This window comes from Drosophila mauritiana, chromosome X (genome assembly GCF_004382145.1).
Source record: "Drosophila mauritiana strain mau12 chromosome X, ASM438214v1, whole genome shotgun sequence".
Taxonomy (NCBI): domain Eukaryota; kingdom Metazoa; phylum Arthropoda; class Insecta; order Diptera; family Drosophilidae; genus Drosophila; species Drosophila mauritiana.
Window position 1 is genome coordinate 10,506,709 of NC_046672.1, and position 16,260 is coordinate 10,522,968.

Consider the following 16,260-nt stretch of genomic DNA (forward strand, 5'->3'; position numbering starts at 1 on the left):
AAACGAAAAAATTGAAACCAAAACCTTCAAAACTCGAACACAATGACCAAAAACCAGGATGAGGAGGAGGAGGAGGAGGAGAAGGGAGAGAGCTGAAAAGCTGAGCAAATTTGGTGAAAGATACAAAATGATTGTCATGCCGATCGTCAAGCGATCGTCAACTTCAACTTCAATCGACTGAAAAGGTTTCGCCGGCATTCGAGGCATAAATTGAAGGTAAAATGAAGCAAAAAATCAGGGGCGATACGCTTTTCAATAATACGAGTTGAAAATTCAAATGTGTATCCTTTTAGGAATATGTCTTTTATGGCTAAAATAAAAGTACAGTGAACACTCCCGTGAAAGGCCATCGAATTAGGCTAAACCAGTTGGACGGCGAGCCAAACGAAAAGTGTGTGCGTGTGTGTGTAATAAAAACGAATATGTAAATAAATTTAAATTCATTAATGTCAAACAACTTTGGCAACGACAAATGACGATCGGTGGAAGCAACAAGAAAACGATGAACAATAATCAACAGAATGCGAATGAGAAACGGAATTAGTCGAATTAGTCACAGTCACTTTGGCTGGGGGCGAAAATGATTAAAATTCCTCAGGTAAATAATATCTAATCTTCCCATATTGATTACTCATTTCGAATTGAATAAGATTGCGGTTAGAAAAGAGAGTGTATCGCAAAGCGGACTTGATTCGGGCTTTAAATTGGGGTCAGGGTTACGCGCTTGACACTTAAATGACACTTCGATTAACTTGATTCCGAATCGCGTTTAAGCTGTACTTTCTCCATAACTCAGGGAATTTCAAAAAATATTTATTGAAATATGCCTTTACATATTTGAAATATATAGACAGTCATTGGAGGAGTGTTCATAAAATTGCATTTATATCCAGCAAAATTTAATTCAATCGCCTCGTTGTTCGATTTTCACTTATTTAGTAGTTGCTTTATTGGATGCGGTCGACTTACCAATAAACCAGTTTCCACATTTGGTATCAAAATTATCTTGGACCCGTCCATTAAGTTGTGATCTCTGAGCGTGCCATCCTGCAGTTCTCTGCAAAAAATAAAAGAAAAACAATCATGTTCATTAGAAGGGTTCTGTCAAATATTATCATTAAATCAAGAAACGGTTTTTGGGGATATACGAAGATAATCTAAACAGTCGAAAACGATAACAATCAAAACAACCGATTTAAAAAGCCAAACAATTTGAAAATAAAGAAGTTGAGCAGAAGATAAACGATTGACGATTCAAGTTTATTCAAATAACAAGAGGCGTGCGCCTTCCTTTTTTTTCATTATTAATTTTGGTTTTAACTTTTCTCGATTCATCGCTTTACACTGCAGTCACACATACAATAACACACTCACAATTGGGATAATGTTGCCGTATTAATGGATAATATAATTCATTTGGCATTTGGTTTGTTTGCTTTTTATCAGCTCAGTTCTCAGTTCTCCCTTTCTTTTCGCACAACGAAAGCGCTTTTTCGATAAAAAAAAAAATGAAAAAAAAATAAATAAATAAAAGTGCATTTTTTAAGGCGTTGATTTGCTGCTGTCAGCACTTTTGCGTGCGTAATTACGCTTTTTTGCGACATTCAAGTCAATTTTTTCGGAGAATCAACAAACGATTTCAAATAAGCACAGACAATTCAATATGATCTCCGCCAATTCAACACGATACCATCTTTATTTTGATTATATTATGATAAGCTACCGATATAGCTGCTATACCCCTCATTACTATATCAGAATCAGAATGCCATAGTCGTTTTTCTTCCTTCGTTTTACCCCAGTTTCTTATACAATGTACACTTTTGCAAATGCGAATTTAAAGTTAAAGGCGCACAGGTAAGAAATTAAAAGTTCAAGCACTTTACAGGTTTGCTGCCTTTTCTCCGCTGCTTTTGGATCAAAAAGCATTGGGGCCAGCCAGTTGATTTCCATTCCATTTTTCGTTCTGTTTTCTGCTCGCTTTTGTTTTATTTCATTTTTGTTTCACTTTTGCACTGTAATGGCTGATTTTTTGTCGTTGTTGTCTGTCTGTCTGTCTGTCTGTCTGTCTGTCTGTTTGTCTGTCCGTCTGTCGCTGGAGTGAAACAAAGTCAAAAGTTAAATGCTGTTGACACTTTTCAGTTGCTGAATTTCAATTGTTTTCTTTTCTTTCCTTTTTTTTAAATTTTTTTTTTTTTTTTTTTTTTTTGATTTTTGGGCAGGTGTTAAGAGAGACAAAAACATCGGTAGCAATTGCAGCAGCAGCGGCTATAACAAAACGCCAACAGGCAGACAACAAATAAACAATAAACCAACATTCAGCCGCATCTTTGTTTAATTCCGTTTATTTGGATTTTAATGCAAATATGAGAAACCGAAATCGAGAGGGTCTTGAGAATTAACTGCAATAAGAATTGTATTTCCATTATTTGCATTCTCATATGTATGAATGTGCAATGCACGCTGAATTTCTAAAGGGCAAAGGCGGGATCGTAGATTACGGATTGCGTCTTTAAGAATTGCACAATACATACATTCTTTTCCCGTTGAATAACTATTTTCTGTCCTACTACTTATAATTTCCACATACGTATATTGTGTTGAAGATTTAATTGAATTAAATAGAAATTTGATCTGTATCTCTGTGATTTCTATTACAATTTTGGTCTTGCCTTCACCGCAAAGTACAGTTGCCACCGTAGTTTTTTCGGCACCGAAGCAAGTCTGTCGGCATATGGCAACCCAATATATACGTACATTTTACACGTGTGTCTACACAACACATTCAGTTACAATCAATGTCGGGCCTATATATAGATGGCGATGCATTTGTTTTGGCTAGCAACGCAAAGTGGTAAAGCCACAACAGAAACGAATAAAACGCTGATCCGAAAACATAAATCGAGCAGTGGGCGGTGGGTGGGCAGTGGGTGGCGGGGCGATGGGAGGTACATACATACAAACATATGTAAAAAAGTAAAGTGTACACTCATTGGGTGGGGGAAAAACCTTGCCGACCGCCAGGGGCCACACAAAGGCTGGAGAAGAAGAAAGGGGATCGGTTGTTTAAAATTACTTAATTGTATGCTTCATCACAGGCAAACGAAGAGATATCTTTCGTCATGAGAGAGTTGGTCAAAACACACAAAGAGATGCCAAGCAGACAGATCTACGAAGTAGCTAACAACAATGACTATATTTTATCTGCTGAACTACAGTTGCTTTCAACACAGTTATTGTTAAGCGCTTGAACTAAAAACGGATTATGATAATATCATTAGCATAGGCAAGAAGAGGAAAGTGCTATATCTAATGTTGCTACAATATTCATCACTTTCAATTGATATTATTGATTCGCTGCTAAAAAGGGCTCCAAACTAAAGAGCAATTTATGTTTTTTTAAGGTATTTATATGTAAGCATTATTATATACGTTCATGAAAATAAATATTGAATATAAACAAATAAATCGAATTTATTTTATTGATACAATTTTCACCACAGCTGCATGTTGTGCGGCAAAGAGAGAGAGAGCGAAAGGCGATCAAGCGAGTTGCGGCGAATTTGGTGGCGATGCGGTAACCCGGCAACAACGACAACAACGACCATTAAACGAGGCGAGCGTTTAATGACTGCATGCATGATTGATGAATTGATAAGATTTGGTTAGTTGGCTGGCACGAAAAGCGAATTTGGGTCAGCGAAAGGGGCGTGGCACGTCGGCAACGGCAACAGCAGCAACAACAGCAAACGCTCCGGTTGCACGCAACGCTCAACTTTCAACACTCACGCACACACGTTCGCATGGATACCGAATAAGAAAAAGAAACTAAAAACAAGCATAACCGAGAGACAAACCCCCCTCACCAAAAAACAACCACTGAATTTATTGCATATTTAACAAAAATTAATGTTTCTCCATTTTGGGGCTTCTTCTAACGCATAAAATAATAATACATTTAAAAGAAAAAGCATCGACAAAAGTATTTGTTTTTTAATGAATTTAAAGAAACATTTGGAAGTTAAAATTATCTTAGAGATAGTATTTGAAATTGTTTAACCAACATTGCCTATAGCGTTACGTAACGTAAGGAGCATAGCGTAACGTGTCTGTGATTTCTCACCTCCGACAGCAGCAACATGTTGCAGCGGCTGCAGGTGCCAGAGCAAGAGAAACTCACCACAGCGGCAAGTAACGTAACGTATTAAGAGAGAGAGAGAGAGAGAGAGCGCGCACCGAAAGGCAAAATGGGAGATATCCCATTAAAGAGGCTTTTTACTTATTTATATATTTAACAAGGAAAAAATATTGAAATTGAATGGCTTGCGAATACTAGTTGAAAATACAAAACAATGTATTGGGCATTGTCGGGTTTTTATTTAATATTATTTGTTTATGCAAATTATAGACAAAATAAGAGCAAATATTATTAAATTGAACTTTTTCTTTTCGATTTATAAAAGCCACGAAAAGGGTGTGTGTGTGTGTGTGTGTGTGTGCTGAGGTGTGGCTGTGTTTGGCGGAGTGTGTGCGTGTGTGTTTCTGTTTAGGCTTTTCGTCTGCGGGGGTGTCTGTGCTTCGGTGTTGCTGTGTGTGTTTAGTCTGCATGTGTGTGTGTGTGTATGTGACTTTACGCAATAGGCAGCAGATGACGCCGACGACAAAAGCGACGCAATATGACGCGACGATGGCCAACAGCAACAACAACAGAAACGGCAATAGCAACAGCAACGGCGAAGGCCAAACGAGTTGGCTCGGTTGTTGGGTGGTTGGGCGACTTGGAAAAGGGGGTAGTGGGGGTCGGACGGGGGGCCTGACCCAGACAGACAGGCTGGAAAACTGAGGCGAGGAAAACGCAGACATCAAACTGTACAACCAGTGTTCAAAGTTGAACGCTCTACACCATAAAGCAATTAGAATAAACAAGTATTTATTAGGGAAATTCAGATATTTCTATTATAATTCCCATTTCACCAGACAGTTTTTCAGTCAGAAATTTTGTAATTAAAAGTGAATCTTACCCAATCTTAAGTTTTCAAAAATAATTGCATACATATTGGCGATTAGAGAAGATTTCTTACAGAAAACTATGTGTTATTTTATGTGTTAAGAACTCTTAATATATATTTAAAGATTTACTCTTCTTCGTTTTTCCTAATTGTTCAAAAAATGCATTGCGCCTCGTTCCATTTGAAAGAGCAGATCTCTACCATGAGCCAGCTTCCTTTCTCTCTTGAAAAACCTGAAATACCCCTATAGTAACTGAAGCGTGGCCGATAAGAAGGTGGAAGCGTGACACCCGCAGAGATCAGGGGTAATATGGTAGGCTATGGCATGCTACCTCCACGCTCTTCACACGATCTCTTCCCTCGTTCTTCCCCTTTAATTCTGAAACCTTCCTTCCCCCTCCCCCACCAACCATCGACGGAATATAGGGATATATACTTTAATAGGCCTTTGGTGGGGGCATCGGCGTTCGGCATTTTCCAGCTATGTAATTTCAAACCGGGAACCAAGTGAATTGCCCTTTGTTGTCATAAAATTCCACCACCTTGCTGTATTGCAAACGCTGTGTGCTGGTGTGTGTGTGTGTGTGTCTATGTGTGTATTGGGCATGCTGCGTAAATTATCATGTTTACTGCCTTCAAAGGAGGACGGGAAAAGGAAGAAAAAGAAGGTACAGGGATTGAAGAGAGAGCATCACACACACACACACACACACACGCAAACAGGCGACGCAAGGACTCTCTGGCCATCTCTCTCACTCCTTGGCATCCTCTCACTTGCTCCTTTACACATGATGGTTTCGTAGTCAGTGCACAAGGGTAAAAGCCTAAGCAAGAAATCAACGAAATAAACTGAAAGCAAGCTTACTCCCGAAGCATTTATACCCATTTCTAACTTTTTACCCCTATATATCGATTAAATCTAAAGTAACTATAGAATTAACTGACTATATAGAAAAACCGCTAAGTGAAATGCTTAGAGGTTATGGTTGTTCAATATTTTATCCTTCAAAAATAATCTCTATGAGCCACAAAACTGGATACCTTATTGAAATACCCTTCGCAAGGGTATAAAAAAGTAGTAGAGGGGGTGTGGAAAAAGAAGAAGAAAACCTCACATGGCAAAGAGGAAAGAAGCAAGAGAAAACGAGAGAGCGTCGCATTGAAAACTGCACCGAGCATTGAAAATGAGCACGAGATTTTCCGCCAAGCTGAGAAAAACCCAAGGGAAAACGAGTGGCCAAAAAAAAAAAAGGAATTAGAGTCTGTCTTGGTGTGTGTGTATCTAAAAAAAAAAAATTCCACCTAAATGTCTGGTCAACATTTTTGGGGCTAACAAAGGGAAGTAAACGGGGGCTGGCGTTGACTGACTAACTGACTGATGGGCAGACTCCCCATCGCCGAGTCAAGGGCAACTGTACACGAGCCCAACAGCCAAGCGACCAACCCACCCACCCACCGCCACTTTAACCGAAAAGGAACGGAGAATAGAGAAATTCAAGAAAAAGCCTCTTGCACGAAAGGTTCAAGATGAATTGCCAAAAGAAACTATAGGGTTTTAACGAAATGTACCTAACTCACATTTATATGGATACCTATGTATGTACGCACCAAACTTCATATAGAAATCCAAGAAAGCAACGCTCTAAAGATATCAAAAAGATAACCACCAAGACGAATATATAGCATATCATCGTATCAGAGGGTTGGTATCTATGCGGTCAAAGTGCTGCTGCTCCCCCATAAATTCCGGCATTATTCCCACCCTTTTTACGGAAAAGAAGTCCAGCGGAAACCGAAACTCTCTCAACCATTAAACGATTGCATAACCTATTCAGTATTCCTTATTCCTGCTTGGTCACTTGTTTCCAGTTCCATTTCCATTTCCATTTCAAGTTCAATTTCAACTTCGATTTCACACGGAAATGTCAGCCCAGGCTGAATAGATATAAATTTGATTCGTTCTCTAATCTAGTTTCAAATAGAGACAAAATTTGATATATTTTACTTTATTTCTTCTCGTTCGCTGGCTATGCTGATAGAGTTTTTTATGTTATCAGCTTCTCATTCGAATTTTTATTGAATTTCATTTCATTTACTCGACTCGCTATCGGAAAAGTAGAAACGCGTTTAACGAGAATCGGTTGAACAACAGCGGAATCTGAGAGCCCGAATAATTTTCGAAGCTGACGAATTATTTGCCAAAGATATGAGGAAGTATTTCGTATTTCTCATATTTGCTCGACTACGTCTAGTGTGTACTCATGTGGCAACAGATACAGATACAGACTGCACAGCTGCAGATAGAAACGTGTTAATTAATAGAATTTTAGAGGCTTCTTTGCCGCTCCAGCTGTAGATATACACTTTTCGGTGGTTTTTCGGCAACAACATGTGATTGAAAGTGGGCCGTCAACTTTTTCACAGATACAAATGACATGTGTGCCGGGGAATGAAGATACAATATACATATGTACTGCAAAGTGACACTTGGATGATCCATTGGATACAGTAGTGTTACGAAAAAGGTAACAAATAAAGGGGAAACACAAATCCAATCTCTTAATTGCATTTTACATTACACATTTCTTTTTAAAGCGACTATTGTATGAATAGTATTTTACCCTTAGCAAAACATTTAAAGGCTTCCCTTCTGGTTATTCAAATTTTCGGTATGGATACCATAGAGAAACGAAAACATTTAGATCCCTATCCTCTTTTTCGACCTGCACCACCGACTGACTGGGGCTCTTTTTGTGGGGTTGAATGCAACGATTGCTACCCCTAAAGGCCACTTTAAAGTCAACTAATCCTAACTTTGATTACTGTTGGGCGGCACAAGCACATATTCATTCATCTATCTATGTATGTATGTAGTAGGCAAAATTGGGCACACCCACATGGCCATAAAAAAGCGACCGCCACAGCCTGGTGCACCATCATCAACACCAGCAACCACAGCAGCCACCACTTTGGCCAAATAGAGGCAAGACCAAAAGAGGGCGGTGGGCGGTGGGCCATGGGCGATGGGCGATGGGAGGGGCAACGGGAAACGGGAAACAAAAAAACACAAATTTCCAGACCAGCTTTCACTTGAGCGAAGCTTTTCCTCCTTCAGCCGAACCGAACCACCCACAAAGAAACTTGGGGTTGCAACCACCGACCGACCGACCGAACGTCGCTGTTGCTGATGAGTTTCATTAATTTCCGGACGAAAAGCTGCACCACCATCACACCACAAGGGAGCAAGGGCCAACGGCAGAAGGGCCAGGATGTGGGCCTGGAACGCCCCTGCGACCGAAGCTGGTGCTGACCATATGCTCTAGACCCGAATACGTAAGACCCTTGCCCCAAATTAGGGTATACTATTTAGGGTATATTTAGTAAATGTTTAGCCAAACGGGGATTCCTAGTTAGGTGTGATTATCTAACAATCAATCGTGATATGAATATAGGTTTATAGATTTGGATGTTAATCAAGATAGACAAATATATAAGTCTCGATTCTCGACTTATCCACAGTTTTTGTTGATTAAAATGCCCGCATAATCATCAGCGGTATCTATGTGATCTGATCCACCCAACGGTGGGAGGTGAGCATCATCAAGGCTGTCAGCTGCAGTTTCACCAGCATTAAACCAACCCTCCTCCCAAAACGCCCCTTTTAGCGATTTGGTTGTGGAGCCCAGCCAAAGACTGTGAGGGAAAAGTCCGTGGCAAAGGGTTGAGCCAGGAGTGTGGGCTATTTATTATGAGAGAGAGGCCTGAAAAATCGATGGCAACAGCTGAATCGCAGCTTTGTAGAGTCAACACTTCGCATTTGCATGCGCCAAAAGGGGGGCGTGGCAGTGCTGGAAGAGCGGGGGCGGAGGGGTGGAGGGGACTACAGGCAGCATCCATAACAAAGACAAATTAAACAAAGGAATCGACGAGAAAGGGGGGGTGGCAGCAATATGGGGGGATAGACGGAGGATCGACGGCGGCAACAAACAACAATGAGAAATCACAGCAAGCGACTAAAAATAGCAAAAAAGCAGCAAAGCAGCAAAGCAGCTAAAGCAAAAATAACATCACGCCCCCGCACATTGAAAATTCAACGCGCCCCCTTTTCCGCCCACTCTCCGCAATCGTGAATCGTCTTCTAGCAGCACAGAAATCAGCAAATGCTTTTCTAATTTCGAACTATTGATTCAGAAGTTTCTATCTACACTACATCTGAACTAACTATACTATGTTGAATGCGGCGCAATTCAGCGGAAGGCATTTGCGAAAGGGCAAATAATGAAAGTGCTTCAAAATCACAGAGATAGCTCGAAGAAAAAGAATTCGAATGTTCATTAGATTCTTTATTTATAATGATCTAAGCTCGAGGAACGGAAAGATCTCTGTATTTAGGCAGCTAAATCAATCTAAAGAATGGGAGACTGTTAGTCATAGAGAAATCGTATCATCTAATATTATATTTTATTTATAGATACATCTTATCCTATAAAAAAAAACCCATAGCTCATAATTTTACATACAAAAATACACCATTTTAAGATACTTTTGCAGTGATCACTGTAGCCGTGTGATAGATAAATGTTAGTATCTGAAAGGGGAGACGCATTCATTGGATCTCTGCAACAACAATAACGATGGCAACAACTGCAATAACAGAACATCAACGAAAACAGCTTTTTTTTTGCTTTTGCGTGTGTGTGTGTTTGTGGGGGGCTGCGCGCGCACACAAGCAAACAAAACCCACACACACACACACACACACAGAGAAGCTTAGCAACAAAGAGCAAAGAGAACAATTGCCGGCCGGCCGAGCAAAACTGTTGATGGGAAAAAAACGGAGCGAAGGGGAGGGGGGGGGGAGCGGTAGCGGCGGAGGCAGCAAGTGGGTGGTGGGAGATGGCGGGCGGTCGCGTGAGAGGGAAACACTTCTCTCCGATGACGTTATTGATGCCATAAGTTGTTGTTGTTTTTTCACTCAGCGTTTTTTAATGATCATTTTGCACTGAAACCAAATGCAATTGGATGACGCCGACTGCGAAGTGCAGCTGAGCTTAGGGTGCTCTAACTTTCCTTTGTTTTGTTTTCATCATATGTATATAATTATATGTATATTTTCTTTCAGATCGATGTGGCTACCAAATTTGTCTTTCCGATTGTGGTTGCTACTCTAATGTAAAGAAACTATTTTCGAGAATTTTATTTCAAATTGCAAATTTCATTAACATCGGATCATTTGTTTTCTGTGCATCGAATTCACAGTTTGAACGAAAATTAGAATGAGTGTGTTGTTGCGGTGTGTGTGGGAAGCTGCTGATGATGATGTTATTTAGATTCCCCCTCAATTTGAAATCAAATGCATATGTGAATGAAAAAACCAGAATCAAAGAATCAAGCGAATGCTGAATGAAATCGTTTTGAAGGGGAGAAAACAAACGGGTAGATAATAAAGAGGAAGTCGTCAAAGAAAATCAATCTGCAAGTAATTAGCGAAAAAATCGAGCAATTCTAATGGATGGAAGAATCGGAGTTTTATCTCCCCAAAAAGCATAACTGCGTAGATATATCCGCTTTGAATATCAATTCCCTTGACTCATATAAAGAAACACTACATATTTCCAACTATACAGTTTCAGAACTTCCTGTTTTCCCATTTCAACCGCTTTCTTGCCCTTTCTGCATTTTTGTTCCTAAAATATTCTATTCACTTTGCAGGCAAACACCGTTTCTTTGTCTTTTTGCACTTTGTGCACTCTTTTTAATGGCTGAAAATTTCGTTGAAACTGCAGCTAAAGGTGTTGAAAACAACCGAAAGAGTGAAAGAATCGAAAATGGAGAAGAAGAAGAAAAAGGGATATTTTAAAGCCTCTCGGTTAATCACCGGCAATCTCGATTTGCATTTTTTATGGGCATAAACAATGATTTTTTGATGCGTTCGTTACTACCTCGGCACTTTGGTGGTTGGTGGCTTTCTGGCTTCTTGTGGCTCGACGGTGGTGCATTGACACATCACCCAGCCAACCAGTGAAGAAACAGCAGGAAGAAAGAGTCATTGGTCTGGGCCATAAATAGACGGCGAATATGTTTCGGGTATTTCGTGGATCTTCTACCTTCTCTTGCATGCAATTTGGCACAATTAAGGCGAGTATCTGCCAGATACAAGATATAAAACGCAAACACCCCGCACAACAACCAGCAAACATGCAAACGTGCCGTTAGCTCAGATTTGGCCACTATTTAATTTTGTTTCTTGCAGATACACACAGACACACACCAGTACACGCACACTTGCTCACCCAACTAGGCATAGGCATTAGATACACACAACCGCAGCACCTTAAATAAACTTAAAAGACGGCGACCAACCACCCAAAACAGCGGAGCAAAGCCAACCACCCACCCGCCCACTAAAATCGAGACCAACCCATCAAATGCACCACAAGAAAGCACAGCAGCATTAATGCTGCAAATATTAAGGATTCTTAAATGGGTTTGCATATTCTTGCGAGCAAAAAAAAAATCGAATTCTGAAGGATTCATGTCTTCATGCCTTTCAGTGTGCTCAAGTCTAGTAATAACCTTTGAGAGTGCAATTTTCTCGCAGTGTATGGCACCAGACCATCCCATTCATTCACCATTTAAACCGAAGCGAACTGAACCGAAGCAGAGCAAAATGCGAACGAACTAGCAAGCGAACGAACAAGCGCACACATCCTCCCGATTCTGCGATGCTTTCTATTTTTAATGGCCGGCAACTTTGTTGCACCGAGAGTTTTCAGTTTATTCTAATAATTCAGTGGGTGGCAAAACGCCAGGCTGCAGTGATGGGAAAATTTATTGAATGCGCCAGCAGCAACGCTGAAAAACGCTGATGAACAAGCAGCAGAAGAGCAAGAGCAAGAGCACGAGGCATGCGGCATGCGGCAAGGGGCAGGAGCGGCGAAGAAAAAGAAGCATTGAGGCGTGGCGCCATCTAGCGCCGAACAAAGCCAAGGCTAAGGCCTGAGGCCATAAACAAATGGGGAGTAAAATGGGGGGTGAGGGGTTGGGCACTGGGATTGAGCAAATAACGAAGGGTACAAAATGGCAGCCAAGGGCCATTTGGAAAAAGGGGGCGGCACTTGTGGGGCTTGGAAATTGGCCAAAGGTGAAGGCGGGGGGAGTGGTGCGGGCGGGTTGAGGTCAGCAGGGTAAGGGAAATGAAAGGGTGGAGCAGAGATGAAGCAAGAGGAAATGCGAAAGCAGGTGATGTGAGCCGGTGGTGCTGATGGTGGTGGACTGACTCTGACTCTCTGCATATGTATATGTATCCATATCTGTATCTGTAACTGTGTGACGTTACTTTCCCAGCAACGAAACGAGTTTTCACACGCACACCACCGATGTAGAAAGGATGTTGCGTTTAGGCCGGGCCGGGCCCAAAAAACGTTGCCAAAAGACATCATACCAACATGATTTTAAATTCCAAAGAATGAGTGCACATTATGACAATCTCGAAGAAAGAATCCATATTCATCGAATGTATTGAATTAATATTAATTTTAAGAAAGTAATTTCGCTTATGTTGGTTGTTTAAGCGTATTACTTTTTAAATCCTGTGCATTTACATTAATTAAAGTTTCAACCAGGAATGCTACTTGATGTTGTTTTCTTCTTTCCAAAGTTTCGACTAGCTTTGATCCATTTCGGTTCTAAATTTGGCAATCTGCTGATCAATTTTGGATAGTTTTGCGTCGGAAAAGGCCTTAAAAGTGCGGAAGACTCGATTGAAGTGGGGAACCGAAGCGACCAAGTTGGCGGCGCGGGAAAGAGCAAGGAAGTGGGGGGTGGGGAGCAGAGCAAGTCTTGTGTAACCTAATCTCCGTGGAGAGAAGGAGAGGGAGAGAGAGCGCGAGCGGCGAACAAACACAGGCAAACAGAGAGCAGACAAATAGACAGGGGAGACAGAGAGACAAGCAGACAGACAGAAAGAGACGGCAAGAGGCAAACAATGAGCGAAACAGCAAAGCAGCAGAGCGAACAAAGCACGCTTGTCCATATTCCAAACAAGATCTCCTCTTCTCGCCGCCTAATCAACAACGTAAAAAAAAATAAATAAAAATGGAAATAAAAATAAAAATAAGCAACGAAGAACTGCGCAGCACAGGCCAACAAAGAAAACTGCCTCGTTTTTTTTTTCACCCTTAACCCATGACGACAAAACAAACCCAACCCAGTGAAGTTTGATCAAACATGTCAGATAACAAAGATCATTTCGGCTTGCCGTGAATTTAAGAACCTTTCGTAACTGAAACCATAAAAGCAGTACCACCAAAGCGAGACGGATGTAGGCAGAGAGACAGAGGCAGATAGATAGAGAGAGCCACTAAGGCAAGCCCCAAAAAACGCGGCCAAAATCCACCACTTGGCCCAAGAAACTCAACTCAACACGCGTCAAGAGGCCAAAACTCAACATGTGACAAATAAAAACATTACCAAATTTCTTTTAAAATATTATATTATAATAATATTTCATTTAATAAAGCGAACCGTAGCCATAGGCTAGCAGCTATTTGGCTTAATGAGTGCCAGCTTGATTCCGAGCTGTGGGCCAACTGTTGATAACGGATTTTCTGGGTATCTGGGTATCTGGGTATCTGCATGCCCGGCCAATTCCACGGATTTCGCTGTTAAACGAACTTCGAGCCCCTTTTCCCAGCACTTATTGTGGATTATCTTCACTTTTTGGGCCTTACTCCCACTTAAGTTAATTGATATTATCTTGGATTTTATCGCTGCTTGCTCAGCAGCACGTTTCTATTCAGCTGGAAAAAAGTAACACTTGGGTGACTATGGATGATTCTCCATATAAACTTTAGTGTCTTTAAGTTGTTTTTATATACCATACTTTATAGCTATACCAACTATGTTCCAGTTAGACAAGTTGGAATGTAACAAAAAAAAAAAAGCACACGCGCCGCTAGTTGATGACGTCGCCACGGTCAAAGAGGCCCCGATTTTTTGCGTACTCCCCGATGCCCCCACCTATTCGCTCTTGCCTTAAAGTTAAAATCGTAAATAGAGACAAGGAAAAGGCGCATACTAAAATTAAAACTGTTGATAATACACAAGCCCCAGGGCCATCGAAATCATAGGTGGTGCTTGCGTGTGCGTTGCGGTTCATATTCAATTACGTAGCTCTATCTGAAGAACCCTAAGGTGACATATGTATGTATGTATGTATGTATGTATGTACATATGTAGTATATAGAGGCCGGGAGGTTGCGTGGGGAGCGCAACTTGGGCTTATGTCATGCCACATACATAGAGCACACACCTTGATAGTGCGCTACTACTAATCGGGAATGAAATGATGGGTTCGAGGGGGGAACGTTGGGTACGGGAGTACAGCCTGATAGGAATGGGGACATCTAATCTGTTTGCATTATTCTGATACGACATCATGTCTCCTCTATGCGCAACCGGCGGCACTCGGTACAAATTTCATATTATATCGTACTCCACTAACAGGTATTACCTATTTGAAAACTTTGCTTCTGATAAATAGAAATCTCATTGTTTAATCTGAGAGCATCTATATAATTAGCTTTCCGTTTGTGTTACTAGCAGCACATCAGTGTTATGTTACATTTGTGTTGGTTGGACTTGAAATCCGGTTTCTTGTTTATATAGAAACAGTTCAGTTCGGTTGCGTTCAGTTCAATTCAGGTTTCTTTCACCACCACGTGTTAAAAAGGGTTGATATTGCCAAAGACAAAGGAACATAACTTTGGTTTAAAATGTCATATGTTATCTCTTCCAATTTAATATTAACTATTATTTAAACTATTCAAAACAGAGAAATGCTTTAAGAATATGTTTGAAATCAGATATTTTACGTTTTCATCACAAACCACGTGGTTTCGTAGGGTTGAGAGTTGGCCCTTCCAATGGATACTCTCCTGCTTTTCCATCGTTTTTAGCATTTGGTCAGTTTCTCTGTGGTCGGCGACCACCTTTTTTCCATGCCAGTGCTATTGGATAGTGGATTTGGTGACCCGGAGATTCGCGTTTGGGTTTGGTGGTGTTTGGACGGACGCCTCTCGTCATTCATTTAACATCCAGCTCGGATGGTGGTGACTTTGCATGCAGCACGATATTCTCATTCCCATTCACTGATGTGTGCAACATTTTTGCCCTTTCGCTGCCCAGACACGGCAAGAAAAACCGATGCGACAGAGTCAAGCGTTTTAATTCAATTTTAAAATATTGAATGGCAAAAAAGATAGAAAACAATTTTAGTAAAGAGAGGAAGTCAAACCTAAATGTATCTATAGCCATTTACGGAAAATTGCTAAATTACATTTGGCTTGAAGAATATAAATGGATTTTACAGGTGGATGTTGCTTTCTTTTTGCGATTCAATATAAAGCCACATTTTTTTTTCTGTGTACGCTTCATCTTTTGCCTTGGCTGATGCTGCTTCTTCTTACTCTTCTAGCTGGTGGTGGCTTCTTCTTTCTCCACTTCTGTTTCGGCTTTTTCTGCGGGTGTTTTTTTCCTTCTTTCTTTTGGGATTGGAATTGGTGGTGTGAATAAGCTTTTACCGAAAGGCTTTTTTGCTTAGGCTTAGGTGGTAGGTTTTTCCGCATCACTCCGTATATACATATATGTATATATATACATATTTATATTATTTGGCGGGGGTGGCATCTATGGCTTCTTCTTCTTCTTCCTGTGCTTTTTGTCATTCTTCTGCTTTTTGCTGTTGTAGTAGTTGCATTTAGGGTTATAAGCCAACATATGACATTCAGACGAATAAGCGCATGTAGAAGGGGCGAGGAGGAGAGTCCATTTTCGAAATGTCCGATAAGCGCAGCCTGCCAACATCATCATCGAAGAAGAAGAACAAGGGAGATGGAGAGGTGGAAGAGGAAGAAGAAGCAGCAATTTGATTGCAGAACAAAGAGAAGCAGGCACAAAAATCTCTGCCACACACACACACATGCGCGTGTAAAACACAGAGGAAGATGAAAAAGAACTTCAAGTGGAGGCAACAGCACCAGCAACAACAAAAAACGAGCGGCAAGAGATGAGCGTTGAAAAAAAAACCGTGACGCCATTGCCCATTTGCTTTTGTTGCCCTGCTGCAAAGTGGCATAAAACAGATGCAACAACACGGCGAAAGAGGAGGCAGAGGGAAGAACAAGAAGCGAGTGAAATTCTTATCAGTCAAGTATTTTTTTTTCGATTTTTTGTTGTTGTTAGTAAAGCC

At 40.9% G+C, this 16,260-nt stretch overlaps 1 protein-coding gene across 1 annotated transcript in view; it reads right to left on the minus strand.

Annotated features, from left to right (window-relative positions):
• Positions 1-16,260, minus strand: part of LOC117147904 (midnolin homolog) — a 31,792-nt gene that overhangs the window by 12,695 nt on the left and 2,837 nt on the right. The window contains exon 2 of the mRNA XM_033315010.1: positions 970-1,057. Within this exon, the coding sequence (XP_033170901.1) occupies positions 970-1,057 (88 nt within the window). The remainder of the gene's footprint in view (positions 1-969; positions 1,058-16,260) is intronic.